Source organism: Grus americana, chromosome 1 (genome assembly GCF_028858705.1).
Source record: "Grus americana isolate bGruAme1 chromosome 1, bGruAme1.mat, whole genome shotgun sequence".
NCBI lineage: Eukaryota > Metazoa > Chordata > Aves > Gruiformes > Gruidae > Grus > Grus americana.
Window position 1 is genome coordinate 52506409 of NC_072852.1, and position 18959 is coordinate 52525367.

Sequence of the window (18959 nt, forward strand, 5' to 3'; positions counted from 1 at the left end):
CTGTTTAGGAGAGTTTTCTTCTATTGCAGTATAGAAGAGTTACTGTATATTTATTCTCTTATTTAAAACAAATGCTGAGAACATTTAAAAGCATATTTTAGAGTATATAAAGTTACAGCTTTCTGTTCTGTTTCCAAATTTGTACCCTCTCTGTCAACACCAGGAACAGAGCTATCAATTAAACAGGGGTTTTATTCATATTTCAGAAGATGAGCTGTGGTCTGCCCACTTCCAGATAATAGAAATTCAGCTTGAAAAGGTTAGCAGCCAGAAACAGTCAGAAGAGCAGAGGCAGAAGAAGCATAGGAAATGTGTTTGTAACAGATATCAGTACAGTGACTTTGGCATTAGTTATCAGCATAGAAGATGCCTGAAGAGCTAAGCCAAGCCAGCCAATAAATTCTGTCAAGCAGCTCTGATATATTGGACTTTAGGTTTTTTTTAGTGTCTTGACCAGTCTTAATGAATAATGTGCCATGTCTGGTTACAGGCAGTGTAAAGGCAGCAATTTACCTTGCTTGTTTGGGTATTCTGTTACTTAAGTTAATGAACCAGAACTCTGAGCACAGAAGCAGTGGCATAGTAATAAACCTCTACAAGCGTTCAGCATGATGGAAGATAGTACCGAAATGGACTGTTGTGATGTTTTGCAAGTTTAATTTGCTACACCCTTATTTAATTTGCTACTGTCTTTCTAAAAGAATGTACAGCAACATCAATAGACCTTGGCTTGCTTATTTTACAGAACTAAACATCCCGATCACCTATATACAAGCCCTCTGATATCTAAGGGATTCTTAATTAAAGTTGTTTCTTGATGTCTCAAATCCTTCTTTGTTAGCAAGACTAGAAAGTTAACTAAATTGTCACCAACCAACTGTAGAACTTGCCGTCTTCCCACTTAGTTTGCCCTATCTTGGACTGTACAGCACTCTTTGACTTTTGCATTTTGCTTTACACAAATCATACCAAAGCTGGAATTTATTGTACTATATAGTCAACTCTGTGTAATATGACTCTGTCCAGAATAGTAACTAGATGAGCAGGAGTTTGTTGCTATGCTTAGGAAAGCTAATTCGTAGAGGAGATTTGAAGAGATCTACAGTGCCAGGAGGAATCTGCATAAAAAGACTGTTACAAACCTAAAGGGAATAGAAATGTTAGAGAAGTTCTCCAGATCTAGTGATTTTCAGCAGGCTGAGGTAGGTAATTCTGCCCCTCTACTCCGCTCTGGTGAGACGCCACCTGGAGTTCTGCATCCAGCTCTAGGGTCCTCAGTACAGGAAAGACATCAAGCTGTTGGAGTGGGTCCAAAGAAGGGCCACGAAAATGATCAGAGGGATGAAACACCTCTTTTGTAAGGAAAGGTTGAGAGAGATTGTGTTGTTTAGCCTGGGGAAGAGAAGGCTCTGGGGAGACCTTATAGCAGCCTTTCAGCAGCCTTCTGGTACACAACTCAAAACTAAGAAGGTTCCTCAGCTGAGGCCGATGAAGAAACAAAAGACTGTTTTGGTCACTGTGGGTATTTTTTTTCTGTTTCTTGGAAGAAAGTCTCCAAATTCAGCCACTCATGTTTCAGGGAAACCAGAACAATGGATATATGCCTTAACTTGAGGAAGGAAGAGGAACCCATACAGATTCTGTACAGAAAGATCACTTCCCTTGCAGAATTACAGTTTTCTTGCTAAACATTTGCAATTTATTTATGGCCTATTTGTTGCACATAATGCAAATTATATTTGACATTCTCTTAAATCAATGTGTTATTTGTTAAGCATACCATAGGGATGTTTTAGACTCACTAAGACTTTAAAACAGGATCACGTGGCTTTCTGAAAGAGGATACACTTTAAGTAGATGATGAGCTGGATGAATGATTTATTTGGTGAGGATGTCTGGCTAGTCTTATGCAGGAGTCTGATTGTATCATTGTAATGCTTACTTTGATAGTAACGTTGATTGATCTGTGTGTTGTTTCTTACAGGTTAATAAGAAGATCATACCTTGAAATAGCACTATTATATTTGCATTTTGCTACAAATAATGAGGAAGTGTCGCAGACAGATAAGATAGCGCCTTCCAAATCAAACGTATGTTTTCTATCTTTTGGGTAGTGGCCTCTTCAAAGCAGGAAATATATTTCTGTTAGAACACTGTGCACCTTGCCAGACTATTACTTACAGTGACTTATAAATCATACTGATACTGAAAATTCTACTAGAAAAATCACACAAAGAAATCATACAGTACGGCAGTTGAATTTTATCTTTTTTGATGTTATTTCTCATGTTTACTGCATTGAATTATAACATTTAAAATATTTTTCTGTATAAAATAGGAAGAAACAGAACCAACAGTGTTTTAATTTTTGATTATGTACTAATTAATTTGTAGCTTGCAAAGAAAACATTAAAAAACCCCATTAAAACCTGCCTTTTAAGTGGCAATATTTATACTTTACCAGATTTCAATTTTTCAGTACAAATATGAGTGACAGCATGAGAAATATAAAAGGCTTTAACCACGTTAAAGTGGCTACAAGCCATAGATTCAAAGCGTAATGTGTAATATAAGAGAAAAGAAGTAATTCAGATTCCAAAAAATGGAAAATTATAGCAAAATTGTATACAGTAGTGACTATAGTATGAGCTGCTCTGAGAAAATTTTTACAGGAGCAGCCAATTACTATACTCTGGATAATTTTTTTCCATTTTAGCAATTAATCTGTGGTAAAAATCAATGCTGATTTTTACACCTTGCAAATAAAACAAAAATTCTGTAAGTAGGAGGATTTTTTTTCTACCTTTAAAATATAATTTATCATAGTACATTTAGAATCCTAACTATGGACCGGTTTATAATTTTAGACCTCTTCTGGAGAACACTCTTCTTCTCCTAAGGAGACTCTGAAATCAGAAGGCTACAAAGTACAAGCCTGGATTGCAGTAAGAGCAGCTACACAGGTTGGTGCAATATTCTGAAGAGGTAATTTTTTTGTTTTTTTAATTTCATCTTAGGCTACTTACACAAGCAAACAAGGCAATGCAAACAAGACAAGAGCTAAGATTTCCTGAAATTTCTGGCATGGGTCTTATTTGAGGAAATTAAAATGGACATCTGTCTAAGTAGTGCATTTAATCTCTCTTGGACAGATCTGAGTCTGTTTACCTCAACTTTGATTCGGTGCAAATAAACCAGCACACTGCCTGATATGTGTGCACATGTATTTGACATGTGGGTAGACATCAGTGGCATCCAGGTGAGGATATCTGATTTGAAATCACTCATGTAGTAATTAAGCTGTCAGCAGTAATAATTTATTTAAGTATAATATATACCATATGTCAGAGAGAAGTAGAATATTTTCCTGACTTTTAAAAATATGGTATGTTGAGTAATTAATTTTTTGTATAAATATTGCAGTGAACTGGTTCTGAATAAAACAAATATTATTTTTAGGTCAGTGAAGCTGTACTTGCTTCTCAGCTATTAATTGGAATGAAGAGTGTTAAAGAACACAGCATGAAGGATGCAGTGCAACAGAAAATCCCAGAATTTGCTTCCATGGATCTTCTTGCTTCATACAGAGATTTCTTATCTGGTATTCCGTTACACCTAGTGATATTAGAACATTAAATAACTAATAAATTATATATGCCATGTAATCTAGTAATACATTTAATATCTAATTTTCATTTATGAAAAATTGCAAGTCAAATTTGGAAAGTAAAAGTAAAATCCTTGTCCTGCATAGCAGTACAAAATGTTGAGTAAACATAATGGGTCTTTAAATATCAGCCTATGCATGTATTCAATAGGTTAAGAAAAATTGCATTGTTTGCATACTGTGGCTCAGAACAACAGAGTGCACATACTGCCATACTTTTAAAAAGGCAGATGGACCTTTGTCACAGGACTTCTCCAGACTTCTAGACTAGGTCTTGGCACCCCTATCAGTCACCACTGCTTTTTTTTCAAACACTGATTTAGAACAGATTTTTTTCCCTAGCTATATTAGCTTTTCCTTGGAGATTTTCAGTTTTTCTTTTGATTTGGCAAAGACATGTTGGTGTTGAATAGCTTATCTCTCACTGCCAGCCCCCCTCAAACCCCCCCCCCCCCAAAGCCAAACACCAAAACCCAATCTCTTGCAAAGTTATCTGTCTGGGTACTGTCATCTTCTACTGTCGAAGTCAGTATAATAAAAAAATTTTCACTATCGTTCCAGTCCAATGGATTATCATTTAGAGATGCTTCCATTAGCTTGGTAGAACTTTGCCTTTACCTGGTTTATTCCCAACTTCTGCATTTATTTTACAGCTAATGGAGTTGATAAAATGGAAGGTTTTGATTTCAAAAAAAATTCAGTGAAACTAGGAATTCTGGGATAATGGTTGCATACACTATATAAGCACTAAGGCAAAATATCTATTTTTTTAAACTGGGAACCGTTAATTTAGTGATAAAATTTTGGTTCGGTGGCTTAATTTCAATCATCCCAAGTGACAGACAAAGATTGAACTGCTCTGCCTGATAGTTGCTGGCACAGCTGAGCAGTGTCTGCTTACTGTACAGTGTTTAAACATATGTGTTTTGATTGGTTTATGAAAACAAGTGTTGTATGCTAAGACCTTCCATCAATCTGATTGTTTTGTACCAGCTCCATTTGCTTATAATTACAGATCATTTTTTCTTTTAGCAAATGCAGCAGGTGTTTCTCCTGATAGTTCTGTTAGGCAATACAAAGAAGAATAGAAAATGTAAAAAAGCCGTAGTAGGCCAAAATATATAAAGGTAAATCGAAATGGAAATGATCAGCACAGCATGCTAAATATTTTCTGTAAAACCATTAGTGAAACACATTGTTTAAGTTTCATCTATAAACAATGTGGCCATTTTAACTAAATTCTGTTTTTACAATTGACAGTGAAATATCAGGAATAATGGAGACATTCAGATTTTGTAGAAGCACACATAATTATTTTCTGGAAGTTTACTACTAGGAATTACTGTAACATAATGTTTGTTCAGTTTGGAATGGGAAACAGAGCAGAAGAATTGTGTAGGCTTTTGAGAGCGCCATGCACTAATACAGTGAAAAAAATATTGAATATAAGCAGTGATATAGTGATAACTGTACTGATATTTTTTGCATAAATATAACTTTTAGGCAGCACCAAAAAACTCCCATTTTTTTAGTCAATAGTCAAGAACACATTTCATTCATAATGCTCTTAATATCTAAAAGGGACTGGATTGAAGCTAACAATAAACATTTCAGAGTAGCTTACTCTTCTGAGTTCAGGTCGATGTAACTGGGAAGTTCAACTGCTGTAGTTATGACTGATGACTCTTAGTATTGTTTCCATTTAGTAAACATCTGCTGTTGAACAATGTATAGAAATAAATAATGGTTTTATATTTAAATTCAGAGAGAGCGAGCACCTTGTTCCCTACCCCTTTTAGCTTCTTGCAAGGTCCAGTCAGATTCCTGGCCATGATCTGAGAAATATTTTCTTTACTAGTGCAACTAATATTAAAGCAGAATAGAAAGAATTTTCCTCTTATGGGAAAGATAAGCAAGTTCACAAGTTCCGTTTTTAGTTCCACATTAGTCAATTCCAACACAATGCAGAAATAGCTTTTGAATTGCAACCATTCACTTAATGTATTGTCAAACCATTATTGGATTTGCAGATGGATATGGTGTCTCTGAAAGTTCCAAAGCATCTTCTACTGAAAACAAACAAGTCGTAGAAGACAAGCAGAGCTACAGTGAAGGAACGGAAAGTCTTGCCACCAAGGCCAGCCACAAGAAAGAGACAATAACATGGGTTCACTTAATTCGCTACCACGGTTATTTAAAAAGACTTTATAACACAAACCTTCTATTTGGTATGATTTTATTCTTCCTTCTAGAAAACTGCCGTAGGTCAGGTAATTATTTTCGGGGGCCAACAGTGTCAGATTCAAAGGCCATCATCTGACATAGTCCCATTTTAAGTTGCTTTAAATTGTATAAATGTGAAAAATCTTCACTGAAATCAAGATTTACGACAGTTTACAAGTATTGTAAGTGAACCCTTTTTTCATAATTATTCATAAACCTTCATGATACCAAGAAAAGCATCCCTCAAAACTTAATTGCTATTCCTATATCTGAAGCATTTTTTAAAAAATTCCTGATCTATATTTGGTTTTAGTTCTAGATACATCAGAGTTCAGTCACATCAGAAATAAATCTGTTCAGTTTGAGGGCCTGTTTGAGAGAGTTGAGTGTAGTGTAAATGGGAAGGCTGAGCATTATTGAATGTGTTTTGACTGAAACCCCAGATGTTATGTACATACTTGGTTTATTTCACTGTAAACAAAAGATGGTAATAGATAGGACCTTTCAAGCAGAGTAAGAAGCCATGAATTTCAGGGCCCTAATACTATATATCTACATCTGATGGCCAGCTGCTGGATATACAGGTGACGACCTAACAGGTGAGAATAGACCTAGATTGTACACATAGGTGCTGCCTCGAGAGAAACTAGGCAATTCTGAAAAGAATCATTTCAGAGAGGGTTGGGTTTTTTCCATGCAGCACCAAATGAAGGGAAAGTATTCCTCTCCCATCTCTTTCTCACAACAGAACTATAAGGACAGTAAGGTATCTACAAATAGTTGTCAAAATGTGCACGTGTATCTCAGCTGTAGTTACCAACGGTGGAGCCTAGGGAGTGACTCAGCCGATCGGCCACTAGCTGTCTAAATTCGGGTCTTAAGAGCTCTTAGAGCTTCTTTTGACTGTATTGACTAAATATGCATTTATTCTAGTGGGTGCTTAGACATCTAGTGAACCGATGATCTAAATTTAAGTACTTAAAGCTCAAATCTGCAGCTCCCATTTTATGCTACTTAATAATGTCTAGACAGAGCTTGTTTCATTACCAGATCATCAATGAAAAATTGCAATACAAGTAACATAAACTTGTAATATTTAAGGACCATCAGTTTAATTGTTGGAAATGCATTTATTTGATATTGAATCATTTTACATATTTTACTATATTTTCAAAATGTATTAATATTGAGTAGCTGTAGAAACTTTACTTTTAAATGGCAACTAATAATGTAATAAAAATCTCTTTTCAAAGCTGCCCCTGACTCAGGACCTGGATCATTTTCTGCAAGAGAAGGACACCTTAGTTCTGTTTTTGACACGGGGTTTGTTCTACGCATAGCAGAAATGCATTCCTTTCTTAAAAAACATTTGTTTGAATATTCAATGTGTTGTCTTCAGAATTTCCCAGAAGAGCTACATGATGTAGAATTGCCAGTTGGTAGGCCAGGTGATTCTTCAAAGGTACTCATTTTCTTACTGATGTTTCAAAAATATGTATTACACTTGCATTTCTCTCAGATTCTTGCTAGTTCCAATGATGATATTTCGGTGAGCACTATAGAAGAATGAAATTCATTATGCAGAGGACCAGTGCAAAACCAAACTCCTGTGCAAGCAGTGAAGGACTTAGTTAACAAATGCAAATATCCTTGTGTTATTCATCCCTGCAAAAATGATCTCTATCCCATGCCCAGCATATTTAGACCCTAGAAGATTAAGCAGAATGATATTTAAGAAGATTTCATTGTTAGTTAATTAAGTTGACTGTGTTATTTGGTAGGACTGAGGCTTTTAATCTTGTGGATCGCCACGTTTCATACCAAAAATGTCCCGATGTTTGCTTTGTAATTTGTACGTACAAGCCTCTATACTGTTAATTTGGTCTGTAATAAAAAAAATATAATTTTTATTTTCTCAAAAATTTGTTGAAGGCCTTGTGTGCCAAATTTTTACACTGATCATCATCTGGCTAGAAAATTAATCTTTTCAGATCTCTGGCTTGTGAACAGCCTATTTGAGCTTTCAAATGTAGGCAGCTCAGGCTATATTACTCAGAGAAATCTGGAATTGGAATTCTGGAGTCTACACTGACCGTGGCATATGTATTGAATATTGAATGGTAAAAGTCTTTGAAGATTCAATGTAAAAATAATTGTCTTCAAAGCTCCTCCATCCCACTTCTCATATTAATAATTATCCTAATACTAAAAAATTAAAATGACAGGTTACTCTCTATGGTTTATTTTTTACCTATTATGTTCAGTATCTAGATGGAGACAGGGGAGCATTGAGGAGTGAGAACTTGTTACCTTATAAAAAGGAATTAAAATACTTTTGTGAAAGTAGCTCTTCTAGAGTTGGTGAACTTTCTGCAGTGTTGGACAGCATATCATTACTCATTTCCCAACAAAGAGCTGACTGTGCCACTGAATAAATTGTAAATATATGGTATGTGACATTTATAACAGCCATTGTATATCAAAAATTATTTTACTCTGTCTGCTCTTCTTTTGACATAATTAGTATTACACTGTCCTAGAATAATAAGCTTCAGAGCTCACTGTCATGTTCGTGACAGGTGCAAGCTGCATAATCATGTGTTAGCTTCACTGTTGTAGACAGCTAACAAGCATAAAGCTCTTACTTTTTTTAATTCTAAGCTTCATTGATTTTTATCACAACATTTTTAGAAGCTTAACTATTCAGAAGAATGTGTAAGTTATTTTAAAAATGTTACCTTATTTTAATACTAGGATTTTTAACAGTACAAATAGATATAATTTTGAAATAATGATTTTTATGTACAAGGTTGTTTCACTTACATGTGTCTTTGTGATTCCATTTTTGACTCTTGAAGTTTTTTCCAGCTCTGCTGAACAAAGAATCCAAATTATATTAAGAAGGCTATAATTAAAATTGTGTGCCCTATTACATTTTGCATGCTTGTTTTTTACTCAACTCCATGATAGTATGTAGGACTGGAAACACTTAACTAAGCCAGTTTGTTGTTTTCAGGCTTTTGAGAAGGTTGAATAGATAAATATTTATGTATGTAATTCAGCAACCCTCCAGTTTGACAAGAGCAGTTGTAATATCCTTCTTCAAAAAGATTCAATATTATGTAAATAACAAAAGATGCAGTTTGGTGAAAAAGAAAACATACTGCATGTTTGAGAAAGAAATATATCACAAAATGGACTTTTAAGAGCTCTAGTTCAGGGACACAGCATAAATTAGGTTGTTCCCCCCTCCATATATGTGCTTTCTCATAATTTTGTTCACTCTCCATGCTAGCAGGATAGTGGGTGATTCATTGCCAAAACTAAAGTCTAAGATCCCGAGTGTAGAAGATCCTTCTGTAGGTGGGTGATCCATGCACACCTCATGGCTTACCATGGGTTAAGGCCACTGTTATCACTGCCTCAGTGCCCAGGAGTCTATGTGGCATGGACCATCCCCGGTTAATTGTCCCCTGCCATACTGAAGGCATATCCACATGCTTGAATGCATGACTTCAGCATGTATGACTTCATCTGTGTCTTCGCTTCTGCTATATTTTGATGTGGAATGGGAACTGGCCTTATGAAGTAAGATTATGTCACTGAAAAATCCACCTTCTGCTCCCCTGGCTTTACTACCCTCTATCAGTCATGAGCTATATTTTCTGAAAATAAAGTGGATAAAATTCTCCAGTTTTTTTAGTGATGAACATTCAAAATTAAAAAAGAACTAAATCCCCAGGCAGCTGTTTTCAGTGTCCACGTTTTGGAATCAATGATGGAGGCACTAACAACCTTCTCAAATAGCTTCAGCATTCCCCTCAAATGTCACCGTTTGGCCGCCTCTGTTCCTTGCAGATCTGCATAACACTTTGTAAAGTAGAAATGGTATGGTGCTCCTCAGCCTTTAAATCAAATATTTTACAATTTTAAAAGAGGCTTTTATTCATGAATGAATGTTGGTTGACAGTGTTCCTCCCTTGCTTCCCTGGTAAATGACGGTCAAACTGTAACTATTTGATGAATAGCCTGCTAATGTTCCATATATATTTTAGTAAATATGACATATGACAAATCCTCACAAATTAAGTGACTGAATTTTCAGTAGGTATCACCCTTTGTTAGTTGCACAGCTAATGAGAAAACAAATAGGTAAACCTAAATAAAGGATTAATCTAGCATTCAGATTACTATTTTAATTATTAATATGCATAGCAGACAAATTAGTTTTTCAGCACTAAACTTTGAATGATCAGCATGTCAAATAATACCGTTTAGTAAAAAACGTACTGCCGTAAGGAAGATAAGTCAAATGTACCAATCATTGTTACTGTAAGTGTCTCTAAGTCAGCAAGTCAGCCCACAGGTCCTTTGCATTACCTTTAGAAATGTCTCATCATGTGAACTTTGAAAAGCCTTAACTTGGTAAAATGGACACCTTTTAAAATTACCCATTTATCAAATAAGCATATATTTGTGCAGGAGTGAAAGTCATACCAATTCTAGTAGACACTAGATTATAAAGATTTTGCACGTTACACTAAAAAAAATACAATTTAAAATTTTCTTCTGTGTTTCAGATGTCTCTTGAAATTACTGGAATTACATCAAAGATGTCACATGTGACAATAGCTTCTCCGATTTCTGTCATCGCAGAAGCAGACAGTCAGACAGAGAGTAGGGCAGCAAACGCTTCAAAGAAGGAAATTAACATTCAGTGGTACATTCCTTCTCTGGCAAAGCCGTCAAACGATACAGAGACCAAGGTATAACTACACCAAAGCAGTTCCTTACGTATCGGAACAAATTAAGTCTCATTTCCAATGAATACTTGTGTTATGACTGATCAGCTTTTTAATTGAATTATACATATGCTGATTGACAAGCCAGACAGCAGGGAGCTATGTACTTACTGTGCCGCAAACCCGCTATGCAGGACAAACAATGCCCTGACAGTTACAGTTTTTTGGTGGCAGGCCAAAGAAAGACTTTGTTGACCACACAGAGCTTCCAGGCCATGTTGTATTCATGCCTTTTGTGGGTCCTTGATGTCTTGAAGACCTCCACTCTGTTAAGTTTGGTTAGAGCTGACCAATACATTCAAACAACACTGTTTGGTGGGAGGCTGTTGGAAAAGCAGAGACACACATATAACCAAGAAAATGGGATTTCGTAAATATCATTTCCCTAAGAAATCAGACTAAACATGAAAGATGAGAGAGATTGTAGGGTTGCAGAAAAGCAAGAGACTAGGACATGGAATTCATTTTTAAATTTTTAAACAAGGGAACAGCATGTAAGTAAAATTTCTGCTACTGCAATAGAAATCCATGTTCTCCAAAGTTTTTGGCATAGCAGATCAGTGTCAAAATTTCTGCTAAATCCATTTCATCTCTATTAGTAAGCTGCCAGAAGCCCTGTGAAGTTAGTGCAAATAATGTACTTTTCAATATAGTTACTTTAGCATGACCTTACGAACCATCAGAGATCCAGAGACAACTCTTAAAAATGACTAATATATGAAAGCCGTATTCTTGACATTCTCCATATAGTCAAAATATTCAGCTACCACTAGGAAGCATATTTTCAATCATAATAGCAAATTAATTCAGTGAAAGATGAGAACATTCTATTTCATTTTCTTCTGCTCTTATATTGCTACAGCTTTATTAGATTGGTGAGTTATGTGCACTTTATGGATTTAAACCTCGTATGATGACAGCCATGCACAAAGCCATATAGCAAACGTAACTAATTGTGAAGGGCCTTTGGAAAGTCAGTGAAAGTTTTCTGTTCAGCCTACCTGAAGTTGGAACTTTGACATGAGCATAAGTGGGATTGATTGACCAGGATCAGGACAAGACTGGGATTTTGATGGTGACTCTATAGGGTGTAATTTTCAAACCCATATAAATTATATGCATAATTAAATTGCTTTAACACCTATAAAAACTGAGCGTAGCACAAATTCATACGAGGCCACACTCCCCTCTTTTTTGGAAGTCAGTTATCCAAGTCTTCATTAGTACACTGTATTTGATAGTATTATAATCTAGTATCACTGAAATAGCTCAGGTCTGCTATACCATACTGCATTGTAGCTTATCTATTCCATCTCTTCTACAGGTTTTGCTGCTGTATGCTTATAATACAAAGCCTGTCAAGATTAGCAACATCAAGATTTTCAGTTCAATGTCTGTGTTTTCAGGCCACTTGTGGATTCCGTTGGCTAGGTAAATAATCACTGACTTTATCCTGTTATTTCATGCTATAGTAAAGATCAGTCAACCATTTAGGATGAGAAGAAATAAAGGACAAAATATCAGAGCTGTAAGTCTTTAAATGCATTCATTTTCACTTTGCAGAGATTTTTCACTATAAAAACTGTAAGATGTTGTACACAGTCTTAAACCCATCCAAACATATGCCTTTTCAGTACATTAGCATTTTAGTTTTGATTCCTAAAGAACTGAATAACACATGCTAATTATATTATACTGGCATAGCAATGTAAGAAAACACGAGCAAATCTAGGAAGCACTCCCAGCAGTTATTCCCATTCTGTCACTGGATCAGCTACTTTCTCCATCCCACATTACAGCTCTGTGCATGCAAGAATTTCTCTCAGTTGTAGCCCCAGACTCAGCCCTTCATTTTACATCCTGTGGTGTTTTTCATTACTTCCTTGTCATTCATCTAGCCCTAGAATGTTTGGAACTGCTGAGCAAGTGGAGGGAAAGGAATAACAGGCCAAGAAGAGTTGCAGCCCCTGCCACCCAGCTTGTCAGCCCACCTTGTGCTGGTTGGATGAGAAAATCTATTCGTAGAGAGGCATACTCTTGTTACCATTTTTAATGCAAAAAGCTAATGTATTCCATATTTCCACTTTCTTTAATGGAAAACATCTTTTTGTAAAATTATAAGATCAGTCTCAAAATGAAAGAAAATGTAGAACCTAATAAATATGTAATAAAAGCTATGTTAGTTTAATTATAACCTGGAAACAACAAATATTGTTACTTTATAACAGCAATAATGAAAAATCTTGTCTTCTTTCAGAATTACTTCTTTACGGGAGAAATTATCTAAACTGAAGCAGCAAGTTGAAACGTTGATGCAAAGTTCTAAAAGCTTGTCTTCAGCTTCAGAACCTACAAGCTTCCTAGAACAAAGTGAAACCTTGAAAATAATTCCTTCAAAGAACCCCCAAACGAATGTTGCAAAAGTGTATCTTGATGAAAAAACAGAAGTAAGTGAGCACAGTTCTGCTATTAAATATGTCTGACAGTCTTTTGTTTAAGATGTCTGTTTTGGGGAAATAAATGACAGGTAACTTGGAAAGCAGACATAAAAGATTAAACTTCCCTCACCTCTTCCAAGGAATGTTGAAATATTTTCACTTTTCATTTAAAATTTAACTTTTTCTTTTCCTTATGTATTGCTTGTCACTTTACAAAAATATCAGGCATCTTCAACCTTCCATTTGAAAATAAAGGCTACATCTTCAGGTAGATGATAGATTTGAAAATTGATGCCTAACTTACAGTAATCTGCATCTGAAAATGCTTGGCGCAGTGTTAACTTAGCATGGCGATCAACCCAAAAGCCCTTTTTAAAAATCGGTTACTCATCTTCAATGCAAAATGGGCAGTGATGGTTTCTGAAATAAGATCCTTCTAATAACGTTATTGAGAGAGGACTAAAACTGGCAGTGAATTTATTTTCATTTTCTCTACGCCGCGCTCCTCTTTTCTTTTTATTAGCAAGGCTGAATATGGTCCGCAACCAAATAACTCCCCCCCACATAGACACACAAAAGAGGTAATTTCAGAATTTTCCATGTGGTCTGTTTGAGATAATGTCATTGGAATAGAATGTTGCCACAGCATAACTGCTGCTTGATAAATGCCAATGCAAAATAGACGTTTATTTTCAAAGTGGGAGACATTTATCATGTGACAGGATTCTCTTTATATCTATTATATGAGATGATTAATGATGTAGAGGCTGTCATTTTGTCTGATGGAGGCTGTGAAACAGTGACAATTGTGAACTGTGCCATTATTAGGAGGCTGTATTTTGGCCAGCTTGGAGAACAAATGATGTTTTGGCCAATCACCGTGCTTTCAGGAGGGTAGACAGAGCTGTCCTTTAGTGGGTGTTTCTGATTACCTGAAGGGCTTTGCTCAAACTTTCATTAATATATGGCAGTAATTGGAAAAACAATGTTTAGAATACTAAGATTAACATGCCATGCATTATACATGTATAAATATCATCTTGTCAGAGTGTTTGTTTAGAACGTCTTCAGTAAGCACGCAGCAAAAGTAGGCTCGCTCACTGGATTTAATACCTGAGCCAGGGGGGAGTTTGCCTCTGTAGAAACTGCAAGGTTTGGGCACTTCTGTTTGTACAGCAAACACAAGTATTTGTGTTTCAGAAAATTTACATTCATCCACTAAGGTTTAGTTTGCTGTGAATTCAACTGGAATAACTTAAAACTTGATTGTTCTGAAAAATTTTGTAAAGCTAAGCCATCTGTTAGCTTATCAGAGGAGACTGATAGTACAGCATTAGTTTTTTCTTGTTTTATACCATTAGGAAATGGCTAAAAGGTGTTTATCTGAAGTCAAAACACTGCTGTCTGCTGTTCCAGCCCTGTCCTTGCCATTAACTGAGGTATGCTATTCTCACTAATAGTAAAAATCTGCCTTCTAAAATAAAACTGTTGTTCAGTTAAACCAAAACACGGATTATACCACTAAGTATCTTCCCATTTTTTTCTCATATGTTGTTGGGGTTTTATTTTTTTTCATCTTTACAAATAAAATCCAAATGGGCATGATTACAAACTGTGAATATCTTCACTGTTCATTAGAATCACCTTTTTATACATACAAAAATGTATTAAGAATGAATCTCACTCACAATAGGTTCATCTGGTTTATCCACCATTCTCTGGTCATTGTTTACACAGACGCCAGTGAATTTCCATGATGAAATTGCCAAATGCAATTTCCTTCCATCCGTGTCTTTTTACAGTTATTCAGGCTTTCCTTCTATTTTCTTTAGTTTTCTCTCATTGCCCATGATATGTCCTGAGAGACAGCATGCCATTTTTTTGTCCATGCTGTTGTGCTCACCTTGTTAGCCAGTTGCAGTCAGTATCCCAGAGGAGACTCTGGGAACTGGCCCATAGTGGGCAGTGTTCTCAGCCACCCTTGGTGGATCAGGAAAGGACCACAACTGCCAGGGCTTAACGAACTCCAGGGAAGATTTTGGAATCCACTGTAACATATAACTCCTCCTCCTAATCCTCAAATGTCTTGCCTGTAATTGTTCACAGTGGAATGATGATGGATAAGGCATCCACTGTACTCTTCTTTTCCTGTCAGGTAGCTCCTCCTACCAGAAGAGAATCCAAAGTTTTATCTGGGAACAGTTTGGCTAGTGGCCTGTTATAGAAGAGAGCGAATGTAATGCTGTCCTGTGCATCCTGCAGTCTGGTACCTAGGAGTATATACTTTGCTTTTATACATATCGCACCATTCTTGCCACCTCTTGTTATCCCTCCTAAAGGTGTCTCTCAAATGACTCCCAGACCTTCATATCACTCAATCTGGCTTTATCAATGCATCAATACGTAGACACTCATTCTGCAGAATAATACTTTTCACAGTCCCACTGAAATATCTTCCATGGTAGAGAGATTTGACAGAAACCTAGGGAAAGGTACAGCTGAGCTTTCATAGAATCATATGGATCTCCTGGACTTCTTTTAAATTCTTGTGAATCCCTCTTCACTTCGCCTGCTTCTATTTGTGGCTCTATGATGAAAGTGACGGAGCAGATTTAGTGGTGTCCTTCCAGTAAGAAGATGATGTTAACTGTTCTTATTCTGGCTAAATGCCACAGCAAGCTAAAATGTTTCAACAGGTGGAACAAATGGCTTTTCATCACAAAGTTTCAGATAGAGACTTCAAACTGAGATCCTATTATGTATGGAAGATTTGGTTGAGAAAGTGGAGCCTAATCTTTCAAGATGCTGAGTTTCTTCATTCTTCTCTGAAGCCAACAGTGTTCAGCACTTCATTATGTATAGCATATTTCTAAGTAATATTTCCAACTTTTCAAATAAGTTGTACATGTGCATTACCCAGTCTTCTTGGCTAGAGGCGGGAAGCTCAGAGTGGGATGATGTACACCGTATGGTAGTACCTTCCCTTGGTTTTCAAACATGCAGGGGAAAGCAGCAGACAGATTGCTTATATGTAGTTTTACATCATTTTTCCCCACCATACACTTTTCTGTTGCTCATTTTCTTGTGAATTAATTGGACAAAGTCAGTTCTAATTTGTGGTATTTGCTTTCTCGTTCTCCGAACTGTCACACTTTAACTCCTATCATGTTTCCAGCTTCTATTCTTTGATTCTCTTTTTTCCGTTCATGTGTCTCATAGTGTTTTTGATTCAGCACTGAAGTTCTAAGTGGAAAAAGTGCATTTTTATTGAGTTATTCATTTAAAATTATTTGAGTGTTCATGTTCTAAGAATAAAAATTGAACAGCCAGCTCATTTTTAAAGCTATTTAATGAATAGCTATGTTCTTGAGAGAGATAATAAAGCATAGTGTTTGGAAGTTCCAATCTTAAAAGTAAATTTATAAATTAAATAATTGCATTAAAAATTAATCTCCTGAGATATCCTGTTCCAAGCTTCTCTTCCTTTAGTTAGATTTTCTTAATATCTAAATAAACAAAGTAGTTCTTCTCCATGTCCAATGGACACACAAACCAGTTTATCAGTGCACCCTGTTTCACCTTTTACAGTTACCTCAATTGTTTCAACTTCTCATCTCAGGAAAAGTCTTCCAAATTACTAATCGTTCTTGCTGCTCTTGTGTGATACCTTCATATTACCTGCAGATGATCAGGATAAACTTTGTAAGCAAGACGGTTCATAGAAATTTCCTCCTTTTAATCCTGTTTTACTAGTTCCCTGCAAGAGATGTCATTAACCACAAATTTATATTGAGGCAATGAGTATTTCTAACTTATTCATTGGTTGTAGGTCAGAAATCTGGCTTTAATATGGAGCTACTTGTATGTATGTACTTTTTGGTACCTATAAGATTAATAAAGTGATTTATTTGCCTTTTTTTCCCCCTGTTTTTTCAGATCCCATTTGATGTTACTTTGCAATCAATAGCAAGTTTGGAAGATATGTTTGATCCTGCCAGTGGATGTATAATAACTGAAGAAAGTCTTTTCAATTGGATCATTTCTCTGTTTCACTAAATTCTATTTTTGCAGTAACTTAATCAGTTGCTGAGTGCTATAGATTTAGACTTAAGTTCTGGTGTTAATGAAACAACCTCATTAATCACACCAGGATTTGGCTCCAAATGTGTTTTATGATTTTCATTTTTAGCTTTTTTCTAATTATTGAAAAATTAATAGTTTTAAAAATACATTTTTAGGATTTAAATGAATTAAAAGTAGTTTCTTAATAAGAGGATTAAAAATTTGATTTATTCAATCATCTGTAATTAAGTGAATTTGTTGGGGATTTTCTAGCTATTCAATAAGTTCTTATTGTTTAGAAAAGCTGAAGGCTTGTAGCCTTCTAGCATCCACTAATAGATAGTGCTTTTTCCCTAAGGTTTTATTCTCATCTGCAGTTTTTTAATTGCTTTTGCAGTTATCAAAAGCTGGTTTTATTTCTGAGGTTGAGAAATTTTTTTTTGGCCTAAAATCATCACTGAGTTTGTTCTTTTACATTCTATTTGGAAACTAGCATTTCAGACTTTTCTGTCTTTTCTGAAGCAAACACACATCACAGGTTGTTGATCATTCAGATGCCTCCATAATTTCAAAGCATTTGTCTGAAAAGAAGCCAGTTTAAAAAATAAAATAGTACTATATAGAACAGTTTTGGACATCATGCTAACAAAACCTCTACTTATGTTGTCAATGTTGTAAATATTATTTTAAAGCGCTGAAGAAACCCTGATGAGTTGTAACAACAGCCACCTGAGGAAATATGCTTGTCCAGTGTTAGCGATGGGGAATTTGACACGAAAAAGTGAGTTAGTTGAAGAAGCCCGTACAGGAGAGCGCAGCAGGAATCAGGCCTGAGAGTTCACAGCCCTTTGGTTTTGCTCACATCACAAGGCCAGGCGCTTCTTTGCTAGTTCATATCATTTGTTTGCAACAAACAGCAAAAACCCCAGGACATTTGGGCAGGAGCCCTGCAGAACTTGTCCTGTCACTAGGTGCACTTCTCTGTAGACAGGAAAATTTGGACTAATAGTCACCATTCCTGGGTTCAGTTTCTGTGAAAAACAAATAATCGGGTTGAAGTGCCAGCCTGTGGTGGGTTGACCCTGGCTGGAGGCCAGGTGCCCACCAGAGCCGCTCTCTCACTCCCCTCATTCACCAGACAGGGGAGAAAAGGTATAATGAAACGCTTGTGGGTCAAGATAAGGACAGGGAGAGATCACTCACTAATTATCATCACGAGCAAAACAGACCGAACTTAGAGAGGGAATTCATCTGATTTATTACTAGGCAAAACAGAGTAGAGGAATGAGAAATAAAATCAACTCTTAAAACACCTCCCCCCACCCCTCCCATCTTCCCGGGCTCAACTTCACTCCCGGCTTCAACCTTCCCCCCCCTCAGCGGCATAGGGGGACGGGGAGTGGGGGTTATGGTCAGTTCATCAGATGGTATTTCTGCCGCTTCTTCATCCTCAGGGGGAGGACTCCTCTCCTCATTCCCCTGCTCCAGCATGGAGTCCCTCTCACAGGGTGCAGACCTTCAGGAGCAAACTGCTCCAGCGTGGGGTCCCCCACGGGGTCACAAGTCCTGCCAGCAAACCTGCCCTGGCGTGGGCTCCCCTCTCCACGGGTCCACCGGTCCGGCCAGGAACTTGCTCCAGTGTGGGCTTCCCACGGGGTCACAGCCTCCTTCAGGTGCCTCCACCTGCTCCAGCGTGGGGTCCTCCACAGGCTGCAGGTGGAATCGCTGCACCCCCTCATCCTTCCTCCATGGGCTGCAGGGGGACAG

The 18959-nt window shown here is 36.7% G+C and overlaps 1 protein-coding gene across 5 annotated transcripts in view; it reads left to right on the forward strand.

Moving 5' to 3' along the window:
• CFAP54 (cilia and flagella associated protein 54) overlaps positions 1-17396 on the forward strand; it is a 115290-nt gene extending 97894 nt beyond the window's left edge. For 4 of the 5 annotated variants that reach the window (XM_054816115.1, XM_054816019.1, XM_054816292.1 and 1 more), the window contains 9 exons: positions 1985-2090; positions 2868-2963; positions 3460-3601; positions 7144-7352; positions 10471-10656; positions 12017-12123; positions 12950-13139; positions 14492-14569; positions 17067-17396. In XM_054816115.1, coding sequence (XP_054672090.1) covers positions 1985-2090; positions 2868-2963; positions 3460-3601; positions 7144-7352; positions 10471-10656; positions 12017-12123; positions 12950-13139; positions 14492-14569; positions 17067-17186 — 1234 coding nt within the window. In that variant the 3' untranslated portion in view covers positions 17187-17396. Of the gene's footprint in view, positions 1-1984; positions 2091-2867; positions 2964-3459; positions 3602-7143; positions 7353-10470; positions 10657-12016; positions 12124-12949; positions 13140-14491; positions 14570-17066 lie in introns of those variants that run through there. The other variant, XR_008575837.1, reaches the window with a different exon arrangement.
• The last annotated feature ends 1563 nt before the right edge of the window (positions 17397-18959 follow it).